The following is a 24,614-nucleotide window of genomic DNA, read 5'->3' as shown; positions in this document are numbered from 1 at the left end:
AGTCCTGCTCTGGCTCATTTTATTACTTGGACATTGGGATTTTTTATGATAATTGACATTTCCTGTATATTATCACCAAAGAGCTTTGGAAATTATCTCTGAAAAATTTGAAACTGAACAAAAAACAGACTTCACTTGGGAAAAATGGCCTTTTCAGCTTTAAGTAGCTCAAAGCTGTAAGATAATGCTTTGCAGGAGAAGGCAACCCCAACTTAGTTTAGTCAACCCCAACTTAGTTTCTAAATGATGGCTGCAAATTGAACCCTGATTTCTTAAAAGCTCAGTGTTATAAACTGGAACACTAATACCAAAAGTAATCATGAAAATAGATTAAAATGTAAAGAAGTGCTTAAAAATATTTGTAAAGGATCTCTTTAGTAAAGTAGCTACATTAAATGAAATGCAAATGCCTCATTCTGGGGCTGTTATTGCCTGGGCTGGGTGGTTGCTTGAGGGGACATTGGTGGTTGTGTCTGTGGCCATCAATTGACCCACTGCTTGCGCATTTTGGTTTATTGTCCCTATTCCCAGCTCTAGAAGTAGCCCTTAATTGATCTCAGCAGTTGCTAAATGTAATCCCAAAGGTGGGCTCATGACCCGTTAAGTCAATCAGAGTGAAGTCAGAATCTTTTTTTTGACAATGAGCCAATATATTCTTTTTAAGTTACTTTTTTGTTTTTTTGTGGTTACTTCCAACCAAGGAATCACTGAAATACTGACATTTCTCAAAAATGAGTCCAATGAAATTAGGACTGAAAAGCTTTCTTTCCCTGGTAATCCTCTGTTGTAAACATAGGTATTTTCCATCCCACCAAGATAATTTTTTGTTTTTTGAGACGGAGTCTCACTGTCATCTAGGCTGGAGTGCAGTGGCGTGATCTCTGCACACTGCAACCTCCACCTCTGGGTTCAAGCACTCCCCTACCTCAGCCTCCCAAGTAGCTGGGACTACAAGCATGCGCCACTACGTATAGCTAATTTTGTATTTTTAGTAGAAACAGGGTTTCGCCATGTTGGCCAGGCTGGTCTCGAACTCCTGTCCTCAGGTGATCCACCTGCCTCAGCCTCCCAAAGTGTTAGGATTACAGGCATGAGCCACTGCACCCAGCATCCAAGATAATCTTAATTAATAAGTTTACCAGTGTCAAATTAAATGTGGATTGTCAAATTAAAAGTGAATAACTGTATTCAAGTCAGATCAACTTGGTCAACTTGAAGTCAACTCCTGATCTCAAGTGATCCACCCACCTTGGCTTCCCAAAGTGCTGGGATTACAGGCGCCAGCCACTGTGCCCAGCCTCCAAGATAGTAAGTTCACCAATGTCAAATTAAATGTGGAATGGCAAATTAAATATGAATAACTGCATTCAAGTCTTGGAATGAAAACTGCTAATATGTTTTCATGGTGACTTCAATGACTCCTTACTTTTTCATGTCAAAACCTTAACCATTTATTCATGTCTGTGAGAGAAACCTCAATTCATTTGTTTTCCGAGAATGACTCAATATGATGCTGGTGTTGCTATATCTATCTGTGGCAGTAACTGCAGATTTTGGCTGTTCTTTGGGGGCAGAATTTTTTTTTTTTTTTTCTGTAGAGACAGGGTTTCACCTTGTTGCCCAGGCTGGTCCTGAATTCCTGAGCTCAAGCGATCCACCCACCTCAGCCTCTCAAAGTGCTAGGATTATAGGCATAAGCTACTGCTCCTGGCTCATGATTTTTGTTTTAAAGGGCATAAAAATAGAGGTCAGGTTGTGCCGTCTGAAATTGGGGGGGTGCCTCCTTTAAAGGGATATAAAACAGACCAAAATGTTAATATATCAGCAACTAAGTATTTGGATATTAATTGGCTTCCTCATCTTAACCAAAAATCTGCCTCAATGTTAAATCTAACAAAACTCGTGTTTTCTTTTCCTTGACCTTTTGTACCATGTGAAGTCACTGGTAAGTTCCTATTTACTTATTTATTTAATTTAGAGACAGGGTCTCACTCTGTTGCCCAGGCTGGAGTGCAGCGGTGCGATCATGGCTCACTGCCACCTCAACTTCCTGGGCTCAGGTGATCCTCCCACTTCAGCCTCCCAAGTAGCTGGGACCACAGGTGCACACCACCACGCCTGGTTAATTTTCGTATTTTTTTGTAGAGAGATGGTTTTGCTGTGTTGCCCAGGCTGGTCTCAGACTGCTGGGCTCAAGTGACCCTCCCGCCTCAGCCTTCCAAAATGCTGGTATTATGGGCCATGCCACCATGCCCTGCCGTAAGTTCCTTTTTAAAGGTTTCTTACTCCTTGGCTCCTGTGGTCTCTTCCTCTGCCCATTTTAAATATCTGATGTTTCCATGATTCAGTCTTGGGCCCTCTTCTCATTCTTTATCCTCCAAGGGTTATCTCATTTGCTGTCATCTAGGCTTTACTGCCAAATCTCTCAACAGGAAGCTCTTAGAAAAGACAATGTACTACATTTTTGCTGTTTAAAACTCCCTAACCCCCTAATGCTGTTAGGATAAACTCCAGAATGCCACCGCAGGATCTACCCTGGTCCTACCTCTGAAGTCATCTCTTGTCACTCCCCAAGTCCTACTGACATATATACATATATATACACACACACACACACATATATATTTTTTTGAGACAGGGTCTCACTCTGTCACCCAGGCTAGAGTACAGTGGTGCGATCACGGCTCACTGCACCCCCATCCCCTGCCACTGGCTCAAGCGATCCTCCCACCTCAGCCTCCCAAGTAGTTGGGACCACAGGTGCACACTACCACACCTGGGTATTTTTTTGTACTTTTAGTAGAGATGGCGTTTTGCCATGTTACCCCAGGCTGGTCTCGAACTGCTGAGCTCAAGCAATTCTCCTGCCTCAGCCTCCCAAAGTGCTGGGGTTACAGGTGTGAGCCACCATGCTTGGCCCTACTTACCAATCTTAAGTCTAACTGAATCTCATTTCCTTGAAGGTTCTAGGTTCTTGCTTTCTACCTCTGAGCTTCTACACACTGCTGTACTCCCTGCCTGTAACAGTAACCACCTCCCTATTACTCTCTTCTGGCTAATCCTTTCATATTTCAACTTAATGATCAGGCCACATCCTTCAGGAAGCCAACTTTGCTGACCCCTCTTGAGGATATGCATTCCTCCCCACGAGTCCCCAACACACTTTATTTCTCCCCTCATAGCAGTATCTTTAAGTTCTTGTTAATTAAGCTTTAGCCTCCAGAAGTTCTGTGAGGACAGTGGCCATGTCTAGCTTGTTCAGCATATTTCCAGAGAGTAACAGTCGCCAGTTCAGGAAAGGTATGTGATGAATATTTGAAGGACTAGATACCCTGTGCTAGGCTGTCTCTAATAAGTATTTGATTTTCAGGAAAATAATTTATGGTACCACCCAGCTAATGTTTTGTAGGAACATTAAAAGTGTTCCTAATACATTATTAAAATAATTAACTGTTAAATTATATTTTACTTACAGACAGTCGAAAGAAGGGACAAATTGAAAAGTGGTTCTGACAATCAGTATGGCAAGTGAAATGCTGAAATTCTTTGACTAATTTAGATAGTCTAAACTCTTAAAAATAGAAAGTTCTAATAAATATATTTTCTCTCATATTCAAGAACTGTAATGGATACTAGAAAAATATTGCGAATCTTCCCACAAAAAAATCAAAGGACAATTTCATTTTAAAGAGTTTTATTACAGGATATTAATATTTAGGACACTTCAGAGCACCTTATACTTCTAATCAGATTTTGGGTAACTGGTTTTAAAGTGTTACTTGAATATTTTTCTCATACTATCTTTCAGGTAAAGTACTTCAGAGACCGTTTAAGAGATGTTAATTTGATTAAACAGTTTATCCTTAATAACCTGAGACATCAATCCATGGATAGCTTCTATGGTAGTTTTACAGCTGGAAAAAAAAACACACATCACATGATGTCATAAATTGAAAACTATTTCAAACACACAAGATCAGCCCCAATCCATCCATGTAACTCCAATGAGTTTAGTTTTATTCATACTTCTCAAACCACCCCAATCTGAAGTTTTCCCTTGTGATTTTATTAGTCTTCCATATGTCTTTTTGACCATTTCATTACTTACTAGAACTTTCACGAGAATGACAATGTAAAATTTGATACAATTGTTCTGTTTTAGGTGAGTAAAATTATACAAACCTGTAATTAGAGACTGATTCTAATATTATATTACATTAAAATCTGTTATTCCTTGTTTATTACTTAGGATAATTTGACAAATAATTTTAAAGAATACTATGCTTTTTTCTGAAATAATCACAAGCATCCTCCAACAATTAGAAGTCAAACTTAGGTTAGCGGGTGAAGGCCTTAGATTTTAGAAATGATAAAAAGTATAAGGCAAAAGCAATGACAAAACCCCACCAATACTCAGAAGAATGCAATTCTTGTAAAGCTACCCCAAAAAGGAAAATTCTCTACTTCTGATTACTACTTCTGTTCTATTTCTTATATAATTGAAGACATTGCCATAGTAAAATTTTTGCTTCATAAGAAATTGAGAAATAAATGTAGATAAACTGATAAATTACATACATAAAGGCAGATGAACAAAACACACACTCAAAGCAAGTATCTAAAATGACTCCTGATGCTAACGAAAAATACTTTTTTCTGGTGACAGAGTGAGACTCTGTCTCACTCTGTCACCCACGCTGGAGTGCAGTGGTACAATCATGGATCACTGCAACCTCTGCCTCCTAGGCTCCAGTGATTCTTGTGCCTCAGCCTCCTAAGTAGCTGGAACCACAGATGTGCGCCACCATGCCCAGCTAATTGTTTAAAAAATTTTTGCAGAGATGGGGTTTTGCCATGTTGCCCAGGCTGATTTTGAACTCTTGAGCTCAAGCAATACGCCTGCCTTGGCCTCCCAAAGTGCTGGGATTATAAGCATGCGTCACCATGCCCAGCCGAAAAACGTAGCTTTTATGCAGGCCACTAGCTCTACCTTCTAAAAACCCAATCAGAAGATGGCAGTGAAATAAGGCTAACCCTAAATGACCTCCAATCCCAGGATACACTTTAGCTACTCTTTTCTCTTCTTTTCCCTATAAACCAAACCAGTTCTTAAAATAGATAAATATATTTGATACCAACATGTAAGTGTGTATATAAGTCAATATGTTTCTCCCTTCCTTTCTGCCCCTAATTATTGCATTACAATTCAAATTTCTTTCTTTTTTTTTTGGAGACAGAGTTCGCTCTTGTTGGCCAGGCTGGAGTGCAATGGCGCCATCTTGGCTCACTGCAATCTCTGCCTCCTGGGTTGAGGTGATGCTTCTGCCTCCACCTCCCGAGTATCTGGGATTACAGGTGCCCGCCACCACGCCCGGTTAATTTTTATATTTTTAGTAAAGACGGGGTTTCACCATGTTGGCCAGGCTGGTCTTGAACTCCTGATCTCAGGTGATCTGCCCGCCTCGGCCTCCCAAAGTGCTGGGATTACAGGTGTGAGCCACTGTGCCCGGCCTAAAATTCAAATTTCTGTGAAAGTAAATGTTATTAATCTTTGCAACTTTGTATAGCCTACATATCTGAAGGTCCACATAATTATTTCATAAGTTATTAGAGAACACATCCCAAATTTGTTCCTAATAAAATCTCTGGTAGTAGAATTTGGGATACTAAATTACTATTTTAGAAGCACAATTTAAGAGACAATCACTTCTGTAATATCTTAGGATTTAAAGTTTTATTGAATATTAAAATCTTGTAAATTTAAGAAATCCTAATTTTGGCCGGGTGCGATGGTTCACGCCTGTAATCCCAGCACTTTGGGAGGCCCAGGTGGGCGGATCACCTGAGGTCAGGAGTTCAAGACCAGCCTGGCCAACATGGTGAAACCCCATCTCTACAAAAAATACAAAAAAATTAGCCAGGTATGATGGCGGGTGCCTATATTCCCAGTTACTTGGGAGGCTGAGGCAGGAGAATCACTTGAACCCGGTAGGCGGAGGTTGCAGTGAGCCAAGATCATGCCACTGCACTCCAGCCTGGGCGACAAAGCGAGACTGTCTCAAAAAAAAAAAAAAAAAAAAAGAAATCCTAGTTACACGCACATACACACACACACTTTAAAGATCCACTTAAGGGCTGGTTTTGTTAAACTTTCTAGTTGAACCTAGAAAAGGTGACTGGGAGTGTTCCATAACACTGCTTAGATCTTTAAGCCTTTTAATGTTCTTACCTGAGGTATCCTAAATTTTCAAAGTTAAAACTTGTGTCTGACAACTCCTAAAGTTTCAAAGAAGTTAATATTCAGGTACCATTCTAAGTTGTAACTAAGTTGAGATATAAGGAATCTGAATACTACTATTGTTTGCAAATTTTGAAAGAAAAAGAGTTAGGGGCAACAGGAATCTTATAGATTTACTCTTACCTGTCTCTCGTAGCTTTGGCAAGTTTGTCTTCTGATTTTCGGTCATGCGTTTCTAAACCCAACATGAAACTCCCTCGTCCCAGCTGGGCTTCTGACTGCTCTAACTTTTCAGACAAATCAAAGACCTGACCAGTGGTATAGTCTGCATTCTGCAGGGAAAGTGGTATTGTGTCACTACAAAACACAAGTCTACCACTTAAAAATCTATATATTTTAATGTAAACTAATTTTCTACAAAAAATATTTCATTTGCAAAGAATTCCACTATAAAATCTGAGTGAATAGTCAGTGAGGAGAGAAGTTAAATTACATTTGCAAATCTGCTTCCAAATTCAGGCAGTTCAAGTGTAGATAGATGTTTTCCCTTTTATAATTTCAAGATTACTTGGAATTTTTCTCCTTGACTGCTTAAATCTAATATTTGTTATTATGGGAGGCTTTGAAGTATACAGACCTAAGTCCAGGTTCTGGAACTATGGCAGATTAGTTGAAGGCCTGAGGTATGCCTCCAGGTTTTCTTCTGAAAATGGTAAGGGAGTCGATAATTCCTACCTTAGAGCTACTGTGAAAATTAAATGAAGTAATGCATATAAGGTTTTTGGGACTGTTCATGACACCTAGTAAAGGCTTAGTAATATTAGCTAATTTTGCTATTGTTTTTGTTGAACTTTTAGAATTAGTACTTATGACAATATTTATAAAAATAACATTTTAAAAGCTTTTCTAGGTCAGGCGCGGTGGCTCATGCCTGTAATCCCAGCACTTTGAGAGGCTGAGGCAGGTGGATCACCTGAGGTCAGGAGTTCGAGACCACCCTGGCTAACAAGATGAAGCCCCATCTCTACTAAAAATACAAAAAAATTAGCTGGGCGTGGTGGCAGGAGCCTGTAATCCCAGCTACTCGGGAGGCTGAGGCAGGAGAATTGCCTGAACCCAGGAGGCAGAGGTTGCAGTGAGCCAAGATTGCGCCATTGTACTCCAGCCTGGGCAATAAGAGCAAAACTCTGTCTCAAAAAAAAAAAAAACAAACAAACTTTTCTGGTTACAAAATTAATAATTATACAAAAAAATGTGGAAAATGTAGAGCAATATAAAGAAGTAAACAAACACATCTATAATCTCTTCACTTAGCTATAACCACAATTATAGAGCATTGTTATATGCTCACATGTATACCTACATTTGAGAAACTGTAATATTACATATTTTACCAATATTTTTATGGGGTATCACTTTTTAATTGTAGTCTAAAACACAAAAAAAATTTCACAAAGTTATTAAGTATACATTGTATTTCTTTCTTAGATCTTCAATAGAAGAGTATGAAGAGGAAATAAACTAGTTGGCAAAAAGTAGTGTCATTCTATTTGCTCAGTTTGCAAGGAAAGACAGTCAGTCACCAAACAAGAAAAGTTATTTGCTGCCATCACAGCTTACTATAGGGAGCTCTTTAAATGCCACCAGTTCTTCCAGTGATTTTTACAAACTTAGTATTTTTTAAAAGATACAATTATATTCATTTTGTCTGGATCTAAATGGTTTAGGAAACTAATGTATTTTCCTCCCACAGACTTGGAAAAAACCCTAAAGTTTATAAAGCTATTTAAGCCATAAAAATATAGGCTACCAGAAATAGTTATACCATTAAAATGACAATAAAAGATATCCAATTACATTTCAAATGTGCAGAAAATGAATATAGTAAACTAATTTCTTAAATTTGAAAATAACTTAGGTTACATGCTATAATTAACTTCCTTAGCTGGGGGAAGAGAGAAGTTGAACATATATCTACATATTTGTTCTTAAAATGCTGCAATGTACTATACATAAAACAACAAAAAGGGAGAAATGTAATTTAACCTTTTCTTGATTATTAATGTCCTCATCTATGCAGTGCTGGAATACAGGGACAGACATTGGGCTGAGTAGGTAGATCTGCTTGCCTTATACAAAGGTTCAGACTGCTCTGGTCTTAACAGTGTTTTCTCCCCTAGCCATCAGGTGTCACTTCTGGCTGCTATTAGTATACTTGCCTCTAAGGAAACAACACATATAAAACACTTAGCAGTGTCTAGCGCATAGGAAGCATGTAACACATATTTGCTATTATGATCATTCTCCATCCTAATTTGCTACTTCTGACTACTAAGGATAAGAAATAAGAACAGATACTGGGCGCCGTGGCTCATGCCTGTAATCCCAGCACTTTGGGAGGCCAAGGTGGGCAGAAGGCTTGTGCCCAGAAGCTCCAGACCAGCCTGGACAACATGGCAAAACTCTGTCTCTATGAAAAAATATAAAAAATTAGTCAGGCATGGTGGTGTACATCCCATAGTCAGGAGGCTGAGGTGGGAAAATCACCTGAGTCCAGGAAGTCCAGGCTATAGTGAGATGTGATTGCACCACTGCACTTCAGCCTGGACAACAGAGTGAGACCCTGTCTCAAAATTAAAATACATAAAATAAAATAAAATAAAAATAAAATAAAATAAAATAATAAAATAAAACAAAACAACATAACATGAAATAAAATAACATGAAATAACATAACAGGAAATAACATAAAAGGAAATAACAAAAGGAAATAAAATAAAAGGAAATAAAATAAAAGGAAAGGAAAAAAGGAAAAAAAGAACAGAAAGCTTGTCAGAGTTGTATTTAAAATAACAGTAAATACACTGCTTCACTTGACTAGCCTAAAAAAAATTCCAGTAAATAATAGGCTTAAGTGAGGTCTTTTCCCGTGAATATAATGCACCAAATTAAAAAAAATCATTTATTGAGGCTTTATTATATGCCAGACACTTTGCTAATTGCTTTATATAAAGTAGCCCATTTAATTTTCGCAGAGTACTTAATGATGTATGTAGTATATCACCATTTTACAAGAAAGAAATGCTTAGTCACATTAAATAACTTTCTGAAAGTCACTCAGAACTAGTAAAGTGGCAGAGCTATTTTCAAAGTCAGTTTTATTTTTTAGTAGAGATATCATTTGTTTATTATAGAAGAGACATGGAAATTATTTACATAATTAAATATTTCAGAACTTAAGTGCAATGAGCAGCTTCATGTTGATGGCATTTCAATAGTTATTTACTTCAGTCTACATACTTTCTAAGAATGTCAGCATCTCTAAATAAGAAATAATCTGGCTGGGCATGGTGGCTCACGGCCTGTAATGCTAGCACTTTGGGAGGCCAAGGCGGGCAGATTGATCAAACCCAGGAGTTCAACGCCAGCTTGGGCAACATGGCAAAACCCTGTCTCCTCAAAAAGACAGAAAAATTAGCCAGGTGTGGTGGCTCACCCTTGTAGTCCCAGCTACTTGGGAGGCTGAGACAGGAGGATCGCTCAAGCCTGGGAGGTTGAGGCTGCAGTAAGCTGAGATCGTGCTACCACATTAGCCTGGACAACAGAGACAGAGACCCTGCCTCAAAAAACAAAAAAGAAAAAAAAAATCCTTGGCCTTCCAGGTCAACTGAATAAACCTGAAGAGTGGCAAAGTAGTTCTCTACTTTGGTGCCTCCATATCCTGGGAGAATAATTCTTTATCTCTAACTTTCACATTAACTGGTTGAATCCACCTTTTCCTTGAAAGCTCAATCCAACAGCTACTACTGTTGCTTGCAATGCTTTACCTTGAGATTTTTCTGGAAGCGTAATGCCTCCTTTGGTTACAGTTTCAGCTGTACTCCTTTCAACCAATACTCCAGCGAAGAGCGTAAAAAACTTCTAAGTGCTGGTCCTGCTATGACTCCTGCTGCTATAGCTCATATTCTCCAAACCTAGTTTATTTAATTCTAAATCCTGTGGTTCTAACCACTATATATACTGCAGTATATGAAATGGCCTACTTTTTTAGAAAAGTAAAAAAATTGTTCCTAAGTTCTAAATATAGAGAAGCTTGTTAAATATCCTACCAAACATGTGAAGTTTTTATGATATTATCAGAAAAAATTCAGTGATACTCTTTTTTTTTTTTTTTTTTTTTTTTTTGAGACGGAGTCTCGCTCTTTCACCCAGGCTGGAGTGCAGTGGTGCGATCTCGGCTCACTGCAGGCTCCACCCCCCGGGGTTCACGCCCTTCTCCTGCCCCAGCCTCCCACATAGCTGGGACTACAGGCGCCCAGCACCTCGCCCAGCTAATTTTTTGTATTTTTAGTAGAGACAGGGTTTCACCGTGTTAGCCAGGATGGTCTCCCTCTCCTGACCTCGTGATCTGCCCGCCTTGGCCTCCCAAAGTGCTGGGATTACAGGCGTGAACCACCGCACTTGGCCTCTTTTTTTTTTTTTTTCTCCCAGTATTTACTGCTTTAGAGTAATGCTATTCTGATTCCCTCTGGGAACCTCTCCTCCCCATTTTTAGTCCTTGAGCTCCTGAAGGAGTTTTCTACGCTGCAGCTCAGCAGTAAAGTACTTGCTGTGGCCCAAGCCGCTCATCAAGCTTATTCAGTTGGCCCACACCAGGCCTAAAGATGGGCATGTGATTAAGTAAAGCCAGTCAGACACAATGAAGTTTTGCCCGGAAATATGTGAGTGTGTGTGTATGTGTGTATCTTGACCTTATCTTTGAACATGAAGCTGAGAGACTTGGAGGTCTAAAGCTAAAGCTGCCGTCTTGCTTTCACATGAAGCCTGAAACTAGCGGTAACTAAGACGAAATCAATGCTGAGAGAGAAAAAAAAAAACAAGACTTCATAATATTGGTTGAATGCAAATTTAGCTGTGCCTGAGTTAAGCCCTATTCCTCAACTTTGCAATTTACACAATTCCCTTTCTTGTTTAAGCTAGTTTCATTAGGTATCCTGTTACTTGTAACCAGAGTCCAGGCTGAGACACTTGATACACAAAAATCAATATGTGTATTTTTTTATCCATAAATCTCCTTATGGCAGAGGCAGATCTCACCCTGATCTGGACACTCTATTTGCTACTTAGACTTGGTCTCTATGGGTCATGACACGGATCCTGAATTGGCCTAGAATCCTAATCCAGCTCTGGTGGTGCAGAATCCCACCCTAGCCCTGGTGTCTTGGCCAAGTCAGGTACAGCCTTTCTGTGAAACACTGTTTCAGATATTAAACCGCCATGGAGCTTAGATAAAATTCAAATGCATTCCTTACAAGTATAGTACTTACAGTAAGCAAGCTAGAGGAACTCAACGTATTCACCCAGTATTTATTCCACAACAGCTCGAGCAATTTGCGATCCAAAGAGGATTTGAAATATGAGACTTCTAAGGCATAATATCTATGAAATAAAAGCATACAATTTAGTAAGTAAAAAAAAATATTCAACTACATCACATAAAAGTTATGGCCAGATTTAAGTGAGCTACACTTTATTCTCAAATATTCACATTTTAGTTTTTATTTCAATAAGGCAATAGCTAACCATGTTTCCTCACACTTCAAGGGTTGTGGATCCAAATCTCCTACTAAACTTCTTGTTTTATTCCTTTTTTTCTGTAGAGCCCAGAAATTCCCAAAATGTTATTAACAACCAGTCAAAACTTCTGAATGACAAGTTTATTCCTGTTACTGAGTTCATAAATTCAAGCCAACAGCACATAAACTTAATGAGCTGCCTCTCTAGGGTCAACTATAATTTTTGTTAGCCTTTTTAAAATAATAAAAATGATGTGGATTCCATTCTTCCCTTCCTAATTCCCCAGTTAGGACCTAATGCTTTTTGAAAAGCAAATTTTAAGGTAGGTCCTTAAAGCATCTAAAATAATTGCTCCCACTTTCAAAGGTGCCTAATTTATCATCAGGGCATAGTAAGGAAAAATCTAGTTAAATGTCTGAGAAATATATATATTTTTAAGATGTAAACTTACATCTTAAACTTACACATGCTTCTGTGTATTAATGGATATAAAAAAGCATGAGACATCTTTACCTTAAGGAACTCAACATTTATATGGGGGATGTGGTCTAAACCCACAAAAAAATGAAATATAATGATATACATTGAATAACAATAAGTGAGGCTACAGTGCTATATAAAATGAATCACCTACCAACTAAGGGTTAGAGATAGTAAGTATTCTCCATATAGAGGAGCTCAAGTGATCACTTGGAGCTAGAACTGCCTGAGAAGCCTCAGGGAAAAGGCAAGGTGTAGGGTAAACACTTTTGAGTCTATGGTATGGATATGTGGAGAGCAAGGAGGGCATTAGGCAGAGAGCATCAACACACAAAAAGGAAAGACATGTAAGAGATAATAAGACAATGGGTTTAGCTAGAAAATTTAGCAAGAGAAGAATTATGTGAGGGGAAGCTAGAAAGCTATGCTGGGGTCTAGGTGGTGAAGGATGTTACACAAAAGGTTAAGAAAAAAAATTTTTTTTTTTTTTTGAGACAGAGTCTTGCTCGGTCGCCCAGGCTGGAGTGCAATGACGTGATCTCAGCTCACCACAACCTCTGCTTCCCGGGTTCAAGCGATTCTCCTGCCTCAGCCTCCCGAGTAGCTGGGACTACAGGCGCCCTCCACCATGCCCAGCTAATTTTTGTATTTTTGGTTGAGATGGGGTTTCACAATGTTGGTCAGGCTGGTCTTGAACTCCCAACCTCAGGTGATCCGCCCGCCTTGGCGTTCCAAAGTGCTGGGAGCCACAGTGCTCGGCCAAACTTTGGGAGACGGAGGCAGAAGAATCGCTTGAACCCGGGAGGCGGAGGTTGCAGTGAGCCGAGATCGCACCACTGCACTCCAGCCTGGCGACAGAGTGAGAGTCCGTCTCAAAAAAAAAAAAAAAAAGAAATTTAAACTTTATCCTGTAGATACCTGGACTCTTGGAAGGTGCTTGAGTAGAATGGAAGGTACTTGAGTAGAGTAATAATACAGTCAAAGGGGTGTTTTATAGAAGCCTGGCTGTGGCAGTACCATCGGGAGATATTACAGGAGAAAAACTGGAGGCAGGGATTCCACAAAGGAAGCCACTGCAGCAGGGCAGATGAGAAGAGACAGAGGTTCAGACTCAGAGGTTAGTGGTGCAAAAGATAAAGACACGCAGGCACCCTTTTAAAAACAGAATGCTTTTTCTGAGCCGCACTCTCGCTCTGTCACTTAGGCTGGAGTGCAGTGGTGCAATCTGGGCTCACTGCAACATTTGCCTCCCAGGTTCAAGTGGTCATTCTGCCATAGCCTCCCGAGTAGCTGGGATTACAGGCGCCCGCCACTATGCCCGGCTAATTTTTTGTATTTTTAGCAGAGACGGGGTTTCACCATGTTGTCCAGGCTGGTCTCGAACTCTGACCTCAAGTGATCCACTGCCTCAGACTCCCAAAGTGCAAAAATGCTTACTGATTAAAGTTTAGCAGTGAGGAAATAAAACATAATAAATTAAAGACATCATGCCGGGCGCATTGGCTCATGCCTGTAATCCCAGCACTTTGGGAGGCTGAGGCAGGCGGCTGAGGTCAGGAGTTCGAGACCAGCCTGGCCAACATGGTGAAACCCTGTCTCTACTAAAAATACAAAAATTAGCTGGGTTTGGTGGTGTGTGCTTGTAATCCCAGCTACTCGGGAGGCTGAGGCAGGAGAATCGCTTGAACCTGGGAGGTGGAGGTTGCAGTGAGCCGAGTTGGCGCCACTGTACTCCAGCCTGGGCAACAGAGTGAGACTCAATCACACACACGCAAAAAGAACATTTTTGGGCTGGGCGCGGTGGCTCACGCCTGTAATCCCAGCACTTTGGCAGGCCGAGGTGGGCAGATCACGAGGTCATGAGATTGAGACCATCCAGGCTAACATGGTGAAACCCCACCTCTACTAAAAATACAAAAAATTAGTCAGGCGTGGTGGCGGGTGCCTGTAGTTCCAGCTACTAGGGAGGCTGAGGCAGGAGAATGGTGTGAACCTGGGAGGCGGAGCTTGCAGTGAGCTGACATCACACCACTGCACTCCAGCCTGGGTGACAGAGCGAGACTCCATTTAAAAAAAAAAAAAAAAAAAAAAGAACATTTTTGAATATTCTAGCAATTCCGGGTTCAAAATTCTAGTCTTTAGCAATGTAGGCCGCTAGCAAAGTAGCTATCCCTCTTTGGTAGGCTCATATTTCAGAGTGGCAAGGTAAGGTATTTGCCAAAAGAAAGTTATTTAAGGCTTGGTATGCAACAAGATCTTAAAAAGTTATTTAAGGAAGACAGAAGGATAAGCTAATGAAATAGACAAACAGGGAAAGTAGATCTGTTTGAATACAGAAAACATAAAGTGTCTCAATCTTTTTTGTTTCAAAGTATAAACCTTTGATACCACTACAACTCAACATAAATAAAAAAAATTGAGAGTTCCTCTGAAGATTAAAGTATCACAGCAAAGGTGTTTCCAGGCTTAGAAGCAATTCTCTCAAACAGGAATTACATTCTTTTTAATAGGGCAAATTAAATAATTAACACTAAACCTCTATCTGAATATATATTTGTTTCTATAGCTGGGCACGGTGGTGTGCCTGTAGTCCCTGGGCAACCTAGTGAGACTCCATCTGAAATAAAAAAACAGGAACCAAAAAAAAGGAAGAAAAGAGAATTGTATTTACAGAAATACGTCAGAGATTATTGAAAACCACATATATTTAAAAATTCAATTTTAGAAATTCTAGAATTTTCTAAGAACCTCTAAATGGAAAAATAAGAGCAGTAGTAGCACATGGGTAGCCAAAGTATTCTTTGAAGTTGGGATAAGTGGTATAGAGAAAAGGGGGCAGTAGATAATCATTTATTCATTTAAGCAGTAATTTTTTTTGGTGCCCTCTCTTCTATGTGGCATGCCTTGTTTTAAATCCAAGGATACAGCAGTAAATTTGTGTTCACATTCTAAAGGGGTCAAAAAAAAGATGTCAAAACATACCAGATGGTTACAGTGCTAAGAAGAAAAAGCGAGAAAAGAAGAAACAGAAGGTGTTACTTTACATAGGTAAAATAGTACACCATTATCATGCCTAATGAACTAATGAACATTTTCTATTAGGACGACCCTGTAAAGAGACAGTCAATGCTTAAAGCAGTTAGTGAGCCACATGGAAATAAGAGCGTTCTAGGCAGAGGGAACAGCAAGTGCCAGTGCTCTGAGCCATGAGCCTGCTGGCACATTTTACAAACCATAAGGAAGTCAATATGGCTGGATTGCAGACCAGCAGAAGTTCAGTGATAGGAGATGAGCGCACAGAAGCTGTAGGAGCCAGACCACACAGAGTTGTGTAGTCTGTGATAAGGACAAAGGATCTTGTTCTTGGTGAGATGGGAAGTCATTCTGAAAAGGAAGAGTATGATCTAACTTACATCTTAACAGAATCAGGCTGGCTGAAAACAGAGCTTTAAGAAGTGAAGGGCACAAGTAGAAAGACTCGCCAGAAGGCAAGTGCTTGATTGAGGCTCCAGATGGCAGTGGCTTGGGTGAAAAGGATAGTAAGAGAGGTGGTGAGATATATTTAGAAGGTAGAGAAAACTGTCCCCATTGGCTTCTTTACCATTAAAATAATTTAAGATATAATTCATACATCATAAAATTCACCATTAAAAAAGGTATGTAGGCCGGGCACAGTGGCTCACACCTGTAATCCCAGCACTTTGGGAGGCCAAGGCGGGTGGATCACGAGGTCAGGAGTTTGAGACCAGCCTGGCCAACATGGTGAAACCCTGTCTCTATTAAAAATACAAAAATTAGCTGGGTATGGTGGCACATGCCTGTAATCCCAGCTACTTGGGAGGCTGAGGCAGGAGAATTGCTTGAACCCAGGAGGCGGAGGTTGCAGTGAGCCAAGATCATGCCACTGCACTCCAGCCTGGGTGACAGAGCAAGACTATGTCTTGGGGGTAGGGGGGAAGGTACGTAATACAATGGTTTTTAGTAAGAATTCTTACACTTTATAACTTTAACTTTTTAATATGGCTTCTTTAGTCTTTCAAATCTTTCAAAGATTAGAAAGAATCTTTGTTCAGTAGAAATTATATATTTTGAGGGCTGCAGACATGCTAGTGTCAGCTGGCCCTGAACCCATCTTTCACTTGTTATAATTTTATATAGGCCAAGTATCTTGTACATTAAAAAAAGTTTAGGTTGTGTAAAAGGCAAATGACATGCTAGTTTGAAACATTAATAAAAAATGCAAAAGAAAAAAATTTAAAAATACAAACATTCACCTAAATTCATATACTATTATTGTAAAAGCTATCATGAAATGCATTTTGTCTATGCCTTTTTTCTCATCTGTAAAATAAGGGGCTTGGACTGGTTGATATCTAAGGTTTCTTTCAGCCTCCTGAGTGCTGGGACTACAGGACTGTGCGACTTCATCTGGCTAACTTTTATAACATTTTTTGTAGAGATGGGGTCTCACTATGCTGCCCAGGCTAGTGTTGAATTCCTGTTCTCAAGCAATCCTCTCACTTTGGCTTCCCAAAGTGCTGGGATTATAGGTGTGAGTCATCGTGCCTGGCCCAGAAATGTTTTTAAATTACTTACTGTTTGCAGTGTACACCAAAATCTTCTATTTTATTAAGTGGGATAGTCTGGTACTCAGAAGGTCCTTCATCAGGAGGTTTGTAACCCTAAACAAAAACGAGGTGAACAGAAGATTAAAAATATATATATATATATATATATAAAATATATAGAAAGATGAGAAAAACATCATGTTTTCTATGGAGCTTTCTAACTATAGGATTATTAATTTTCGGAGGCAAATATTTTACATGAGCATTCTAATAAAAAAAAAATACTGTTTCTACTTTCCCCCAAACTTGTTTGGTGGCTGTAGGCTGGATTTTGCTTACAGATTTATTTTTCTTCTCCTTAGGTGATGTACTGTTGTTCTAATAACTATTTCAGATTGCAGGCTCCTGCCAGGGAAGGAAATAGACCTATAGATTTAGCTTGTTTTTTCTCTAGTACCTGTCAGAATGCCACGGGCACACAGATACTTATTAATAAATAGACTGCTTTCCCAGTAAAATTAACAATATATAACATAAATGTATTACCCTTTGCTAGGGACAGCTTGTGGTAGTTTACTACTTTGTAAATATTATTAAATTGTTTTAATAAGAAGAGATATTCCTAATATCTTTAATAATAAGTCAAATATTTGGAATTTAAAAAATGTAAGCACTTATAATTTTAAAAATTACTAAGCATTCCTACAGTCCCAGCTACTTGGGAGGCTGAGTTGGCTTGAGCCTAGGAGATGAAGGCTGTAGTACACTATGATCATGCCTGTGAATAGCCACTGTACTCCAGCCTAGGTAACACAGTGAGACTCTATCTCTTAAAAAAAAAAAAGTTACCTTTGGATATGTCCTAAAGGCGCCAAGATTCACTTTCCCTGCAGATATTGTTCTTGTTGGATCAATCTATAAGAAAGATATATTTAATATTTGCTGATATAAAACTGTATGCCTTTTAAACATTATAAACCTAGAAATGTATACATACATATAACACTATATATACATACACAATAACCAAATAAGAATAAACCAAAAAACCATAAAAGTTCAGTAAGAGGGTAATGTAAGTGTCTCACAGCTAACTTAGAGATTCAAATTATTATAACATTTAAGAATATTATTTGAAGGTTTGCTCATCTATTTTTAAAAAGTTTTCTTTTTTCCTTTTAAGAGGTGAATAATTCCTACCTTCCTCATAAAACCTGGATTACACTTAAAACACCCTGAACATAATAAGAGCTGCTCTAGCAATTCCTGCTTAACTCAGTTCAGTCAACACTGATTGAATGCCTATGATGAGCTGGCACTGAGACATAGATGCTATGACTACCCACAGTTTACAGAGGGGGGAAGTGAGATACATAGTGGTTAAATAACTTGCTCAAAGTCCCAGCTTCTAAGAGATGGAATTCACATTGAAACCTAGACAGACTGATACCAGAGCAATTTCTCTTTACTACACTGTTCTTATTTCTCGGTATACCTGCTTCAGCAAATCTTCATAAAGAACTTAAACTGGTTTTAAAATTCTTACCACCACTGCTACAAATGGTTCCTGGAACTGCTGATTGAGCATCTGAGTACTAACATCAATCCCAGAAAGCCAGCAGCCATAGCCAGGGTGGCTATGATACCACCCGATTGCATTTTCAAGGCGGCCAACCTAACAAATGAAGGCGCAAAAAAGTTTAAGATTACTCTTTAATTAATTTACAAGGTACCAGTACAATAAGGGTAACCAGTCTCCTCCCCATCTCCTTCTCCTCAATTACCCAGTTTTCTCAGCCCAGATGCGAAATCTATAGGCAATTGCTTACCTTTACAGAGATATTCTTTGTATACAGAATACATATTCTTTGCACATATATAGATTGATAAAAACACACACAATAGCATACCACATAACATAATAATGTTTTACACTTTGCTTTTTCACTCAATAAACTGCTTTGGAGTTTACTTCATATAAATCATCAATATATATGATGGTTACCTTTTTTTTTTTTCTTTTAAAGGCTGCCTGGTAGTCCACTGATGGATATACCATAATTTATTTAGCCAGTTTTATACTCAGGAACTGAGTTAGGTTGTTTCCAAATTTTTTATTTTAAACACGTATCTGATAATAAGTGTGAGAGTTTGCTTAAAAAAAAATAAAATCCATGCCGTAGACCAGGTGCAGTGGCTCATGCCTGTAATCCCAGCACTTTGAGAGGCTGAGGTGGGTGGATCACTTGAGGACAGGAGTTCAGGACCAGCCAGGCCAACAAAGAGAAAACCTGTCTGTACTAAAAATAGAAAAATTATCCAGGCCTACTGGTGCATGCCTGTAGTCCCAGCTACTCAGGAGGCTGAGGAGGGAGAACTGCTTCAGCCCAGGAGGTGGAGGTTGCAGTGAGCCGAGATCACACCACTGCACTCCAGCCTGGGCAACAGAGTGAGTCCCTGTCTCGAAAAAAAACAACAACAACAACAACAATAACAAAAAACAAAACATGCTATAAATCTTATCAGGCTTTTAATATCATACATTTTACATATAAATCATTAAAATTTAAATATGAAATTGCAAGTAAATTTTAAGTCTAGAAACTCAAGTCACCTTGAGACTCTAACTTGCAATTACTAAACTATAAGAAACAACATTTTTACCTGTTTGGCATTTTCTATGTATGCAGCCATGTATTCATATGCAGCAGCCTGAGCATTTACTCGGGTTTCAGTGCCCTCCACAGGCAAAGCAAAACTGTCCATAATGATCATGGTTTCACCATCCACCTTTCCTAGCATCAGACCCATCACTTCCAAGTTGCCTCCTGATCTGGCATGCATCACCATCTTCAGTAGAGCCAATGCTGAGATTTTGCAGTACTTAAAGTAATGGTGACTGCAAAACAAAATCACAATGTAATTAAATTTCTTATATAAAGTAAAATTTCAGAAAAGTTTTTATGAAGATAAAGAGTAAGTATCGAAGGTATTTAGAGCGATGGAAAGGGAGTGTAGACTATGGGGAGAAAAAGTGGAAAAGGACAGTTTTTGCAGGCTGGAAACAATAAGTATGTCATAGTCCTGCAACGTATCCCCCTTGGGGGAGGGGAAAAGTCTGAAATAGTTTTTTAATATGCTATTCAAATAAGGGAGTAACATGACACAAATAAGGGAGTAACATGACCAGTTCAACAGACTTTTTCTCCATTAATTTGGAATCACCCAGTCTTGGATTCTGACTGCTTGGATGGTTGTGCCTAACTGTTCTGAGGCCTAACCTTCTGGCTTAATGGTTAAGAATGTGGGTTCCTTTTCTGTAAATAGGGATATTCATAACTGTTGTTAGGACGAAATAAATGAAATAATGTATATAAAGTGCTTAGTGCCTTACACATACTAGAACCCTAATAAGTGCTAGCTGTTATCAGCATTATTAACCTGTCTCTTAACCCTACTCTCAGAGTGTTGAAGGGTGGGCTTCCCTGTTATATCAGCCTTAAATTAAAAAGCAGCCCTAATATCCTAGTCTCCTATGATCACTATTTCAGAGTTGGTCATCAGTGAATTAAACTCTTGAATAAAATTACATTTTGGTCTCATTAATGCATCCCAAGACAGCTAGGATGAATATAATTAGAGCCACAATTAGACAGTGAGGCAGGCCGACAGTTTCCAAATATTTAAGAGTACAGGAACCTAAAATGCACAGCCTGTTACAGAAGCAAGCAGATAACCAAGCAACTTAAGCGGCCTTACAGAGCAGTCAGTCAACGTCTCTACGAAGCCTTTTTAGATGTCTGCCCACAGAAAGAATCCAAATTTAATTCCTAAGCTTTGCCAGATTTCAACTAAAAGCCGAAAAATGTGTAGACCTCATGTTGGAAGTCAACACATGAATTGAAATCTTGGCTTCTCCCTTTACTGGAGAAAAGAAGAAAGACAAGTTACTGTGCTCCTATTACATATATTCTAGATGACTCTTTTTATACATTATCTCACCTAATCTCTATGACAATACCAATAAGTAGGTCTTATTTCCATATTATGACAAATGAAGGACGGATAAGTAAATTTCCAAAGGTCAATCAACTAGTTAGTGACAGCTGTGAGATTTGATCTTAGGTCTGACCATTGCTCAGTTAAAGAGTTCACTTATCTCAGTATGATCATAAATTACATAATGTATTTGCTTGTTTTTTAATTTGTAAAAAAAGGATGGATATACTGTACTGGGTTGTCATGAAGATTAAATGACGTGGAAATCTCCAGCTAGGTGCTTCTGCAGTTCACCATTGTGGAATCTGAATACTGAGAGACAAGGCTAGCCTTGTAAAAAAACTGTGAGGCAGTAGAAGTATGTCCTCTTGTTGACCACAGCTCTCCTTTCTATCTAACCGTTAGCTTTCGTGCTCTTTTTACTCTCTCCCAAACATAACCCGTAACAATTATCTTTTCCTGAGAGCAGGAAATCTCTCAGGAGATGCTCTCAGGAAAAGATAAATATTATGGGTAAAGATCCCTCGACTTGTCACCACTCCCAGGGAAAAATGGATATTGTTGAAGGGCAAAAGGTCTTAAGCTCTATTTTTATAATTTCTGGCTTATGGGAACTGGGGAAGTAACATTTTAGAGACCAGGTAGAGCCTCCGTGTGCCTCCGAAATAATTACCAGCAATCAAAAAACTATTATAGGCCCAGGCCTCACGCCTGTAATCCCAGCACTTTGGAAGGCCAAGGCGGGAGGATCGCTTGAAGGCAGAAGCTCGAGATCAGCCTGAGTAACACAGCGAGGACCCATCTCTATTAAAAAAAATAAAATAAAATAAAATAGCTCATAGCTATTTTTGAGACCTTGGGCTGCTGACTTGATTTCTGAAAACAGCTGCAGTCCCCAGTTTGGAATTAGTTGAAGACCCAAACAAGATGCACGTCGACAGTGGGTTCAAGGCAGGGTGTGTGGCATATATGACAATACGGATGTTCAGAAGTGACAACTTAAATCACCGCTTGTTGTTCTCCCCTTACATCATCCGGGGGCAAATGGATTAAAGCGACAGAAAGGGGAGTGAAAGCCCCAGCGGAGGGCTTAGGCTCTACTTGCAGATCCAAGGCGCATATTCTGTCCCCCTCCCCGTCGGTGAAAGCTCTTCACCCCTTTCACCTCCCACTCCCTCTCGGTCTCTCAAACTCCGCCACCCCTTCCCTCCCCTGCGTCTCGCCAGGGACCTCCTCACTCCTTAGTCCAGGGCTTCGCCGCCAGGATTTCTTGCTGCTGTTTCTTGTCGTATTTGTAGATTTCATCGATACTCTGAGCTTCCTGCATGTTGTTGGCCAATTCCCAGGTTTTCTGGGCCATACCGCTCCCGGACGCCGCCATCGCCGAGGAAGCGGAGAAGTTGTCGTCTCCACAGCCAAGACGCAACTTTACCTCGCTAGGTCTCCGGGTGTGGGCCTTGACCCTGCGCACCACGGGAACAAACTCTTACCTAGACTCTTGGGGCAGCCATGATACCTAGAACCGGAGGTGAAGTTGGTAGAGACCATTCAGGGAAGACAGGGACCTTTCCGGGACATGACGATATAAACAGCAGTTACAGTAATAGCGAGAGACGAATCTTCTTGTTGCTTAAATGAGAACATCTTGTCTCGGAAAATTATGTGTGTGAAATAGAACAAACAAAATTATAGGGTATGGGAATGGTATAGTCTTCTGCACCGGAAGAAGGGCATGTAACGTTATTCCAGAAACTGGTATTTGCCTTCTCTGCTTGTACTGCGCAGGCTCGGCCTCCGCCATATTAAAGGTAGTTGGAGCCTTAAGGGTGGGATGTGGAGGGTGGAAAGTGTTTTGTGTGTGTATAGGTACCTTAAATGAGATAAGTTTGTTGAAAGACTAAAAGGCTGTCTGTTGTACAACTGAGCTGAAAGTAGTTCTGGAAGCTGGTTGAGAGGAAGATAAACATGGCATTCCCGTTTACTTCAAGATGACTCACTGCACATGCGTAAAAGCTAACGGGCTCGTGGTGGCTTGGCACTTCACTTGCAGACGGGGTTTTTCTATCGATGCGAGGAGGCAGTGGGTACTCCTTGATTGCTTTTTTGCGCGTTGGTAAAAGTTAACATCTACGTATATATAATGTGCCATTACTGATCTGAAAATGTTCAGTGCTCAGTTCTTATAACAGGTTACAGTTAAATCTTTGGCACTCCTGTGAACCACATTTGTCCCCAAAGCATAATTAATCTCAGCAACTGGTTTGTTTTCTTCCTACAGTTAATACAATGTTTAATTTTTTTTTATTAGTTTACGTGTTTTAGGTTTTCTTTTTTCTCCATCTCATTCCTCCATCCGTGCAAGATTTTAAGTTTCAAGACACAGAGAGCAGGTCTGCGTTCCTTGTTTTATCTCCTAGCACCTAGCATAGGTGTTCCAAGATTTTTTTTCTTTTCTTTCCTGAAAAGATAGCATCACAGGCCAGGCGCCGTGGCTCACGCCTGTAATCCCAGCACTTTGGGCAGACGAGGCGGGCGGATCACTTGAGGTCGGGAGTTCAAGACCAGCCTGGCCAACATGGTGAAACCCCCGTCTCTACTAAAAAAATACAAAAAAATTAGCCAGGCGTGATGATGTGAGCCTGTAGTCCCAGCTACTCAGGAGGCTGAGGCAGGAGAATCGTCTGAACCCAGGAGGCGGAAGTTGCAGTGATCCGAGATTGCGCCACTTCAGCCTGTTAGACAGAGCCAGTCTCAAAAAAAAAAAAAAAAGAAAAAAAGAAAAGATAGCACCATAGTTGTTAACAACCTGGCCCCCCTATGCACCTCTTCCAGCTTCATCTCTCTTTAGTCCCCCCTTGAAACTTTTCATTCTAGCAATGCAGATATCTTTACTTTGGTTTTGCATATGTGGTCAGCATTGCTTGAAATGCTCTTTCGTAAATTTTCTGCCTGGGAACTCCTATTAATCTTTAAAAATACAGTCCAGTGAGATCGACCACGAACTCTTTCTTGACACTCCAATTACCATTCCTTCCATGATGTCTCTAAGTCTCCGTAGGTGCTTCTATAACTGTTAGAATGCGTTGTAATAATCAGTTAAGACAAAAACATTAGAATTATCGAATCCACACCACAGCTTGCTGTTTTGGCACTGACTTTCAGTTGAAGAAAATTTCCTTTAAAACCATCTTACAAAGAAGTTTAGGGGGTAAAATAGTACATTAATACCTACCCTTAGTTCTACTCTCCTGGGAAACTAGAGGTCTCTTTTCTAGTGGTAGCATATGGCCATATGCGATTGTATTGGGGTGAACTGAATAATATGTTGAAAATGGTAATGAGAGCCCAGGACCCAACGTTGACCACACTCCTGGGCTAGGAGTAATGCCCTGAGAGGTATGCCAACACTTTTCCTCTCACTACCACCCCTCCCCATTTTTCTTTCCAGGCTCTTACACTGTTCCCAAGCTGGCTGGTGCATGGGAGGTTGGAGATGCTGGAATAGATTTAGCCTGAGAAGTGGCCCCCACAGTTTAATAGCCCCTGGGCACAGCAGGAGAACGTGTTGTCCAAGTCCCCGGCCAGGGTGCTGGGGAACCGAGAGAGCAGCGGGCAGCTATGCGGCCTCCGGGACAGCAGGGGGCGCTTTCTTGCCGCGCGGCCGGCTGCAGTGGGGGCGGGGCCGCACCCGGCGGTTGGCGAAGGGCGGGCGGAGGGCTGGGCCTGAGGCGCGGAGGGCTGGGCCTGAGGGG

At 40.2% G+C, this 24,614-nt stretch overlaps 1 protein-coding gene across 3 annotated transcripts; it reads right to left on the bottom strand.

Annotated features, from left to right (window-relative positions):
• Positions 1–3,677: 3,677 nt before the first annotated feature.
• On the bottom strand, positions 3,678–22,574 carry COPS5 (COP9 signalosome subunit 5). 3 transcript variants are annotated; one of them, XM_003274799.2, is made up of 8 exons: positions 22,101–22,574; positions 19,528–19,762; positions 18,410–18,538; positions 17,713–17,778; positions 16,892–16,977; positions 11,566–11,677; positions 6,422–6,570; positions 3,678–3,914 (listed from the first exon to the last, which is right to left on the bottom strand). In XM_003274799.2, the coding sequence occupies exons 1-8, from the start codon at positions 22,241–22,243 to the stop codon at positions 3,830–3,832; spliced, it is 1,005 nt and encodes a 334-aa protein (XP_003274847.1). In that variant the 5' UTR covers positions 22,244–22,574; the 3' UTR covers positions 3,678–3,829. The 3 variants fall into 3 exon arrangements, with proteins under 3 accessions (XP_003274847.1, XP_030651079.1, XP_030651080.1); XM_030795219.1 differs by having other exon boundaries at positions 22,093–22,380; XM_030795220.1 differs by lacking the exon at positions 6,422–6,570 and having other exon boundaries at positions 3,826–3,914; positions 22,101–22,398.
• Between the last annotated feature and the right edge of the window lie 2,040 nt (positions 22,575–24,614).

Source organism: Nomascus leucogenys, chromosome 16 (assembly GCF_006542625.1).
Source record: "Nomascus leucogenys isolate Asia chromosome 16, Asia_NLE_v1, whole genome shotgun sequence".
Classification (NCBI taxonomy): domain Eukaryota; kingdom Metazoa; phylum Chordata; class Mammalia; order Primates; family Hylobatidae; genus Nomascus; species Nomascus leucogenys.
The sequence above is the reverse complement of the archived record's forward strand: the minus strand, read 5'-3'. Positions and strand labels throughout refer to the sequence as shown.